Consider the following 407-nt stretch of genomic DNA (forward strand, 5'->3'; position numbering starts at 1 on the left):
CCGGGGAACGGCCCTATGGGGGTGGGGAGTGTGGGAAGAGCTTCAGCCAGAGCTCCAGCCTGTGGGCACACCGGCGCACTCACACTGGGGAGAGGCCCTACGAGTGTTCTGAGTGTGGGAAGAGGTTTCCAAGGAGCTCCTATCTCATCAGACACCAGAGCACTCACACGGATGAGAGGCCTTTCCGCTGCCCTGAGTGTGGGAAGGGCTTCAAACGCAACGCCCACCTCATCATCCACCAGCGCACCCACACTGGGGAGAGGCCCTATGAGTGTTCTGAGTGTGGGAAGAGCTTCTTCAGCAGCTCTCACTTGGCCGAACACCAACGGAGGCACCGCTAAGGGAAGCCCTGCGAGTGCCCCGAGTGCGGGAAGAGCTTCGTGCGCTGCTCCAGCTCCATCCCCCGT

The 407-nt window shown here is 61.9% G+C and overlaps 1 protein-coding gene across 1 annotated transcript; it reads left to right on the forward strand.

Annotated features, from left to right (window-relative positions):
• Window positions 1–5: 5 nt before the first annotated feature.
• Window positions 6–401, forward strand: LOC103617076 (zinc finger protein 436; the record flags this gene model as incomplete). The annotated part of the gene is made up of 1 exon (XM_017736403.1): window positions 6–401. A coding segment is annotated over one exon (336 nt), but the record flags the coding sequence as incomplete, so codon positions are not given.
• Window positions 402–407: the final 6 nt, after the last annotated feature.

The sequence above is a fragment of the Corvus brachyrhynchos genome, unplaced genomic scaffold, assembly GCF_000691975.1.
Source record: "Corvus brachyrhynchos isolate BGI_N302 unplaced genomic scaffold, ASM69197v1 scaffold906, whole genome shotgun sequence".
Classification (NCBI taxonomy): domain Eukaryota; kingdom Metazoa; phylum Chordata; class Aves; order Passeriformes; family Corvidae; genus Corvus; species Corvus brachyrhynchos.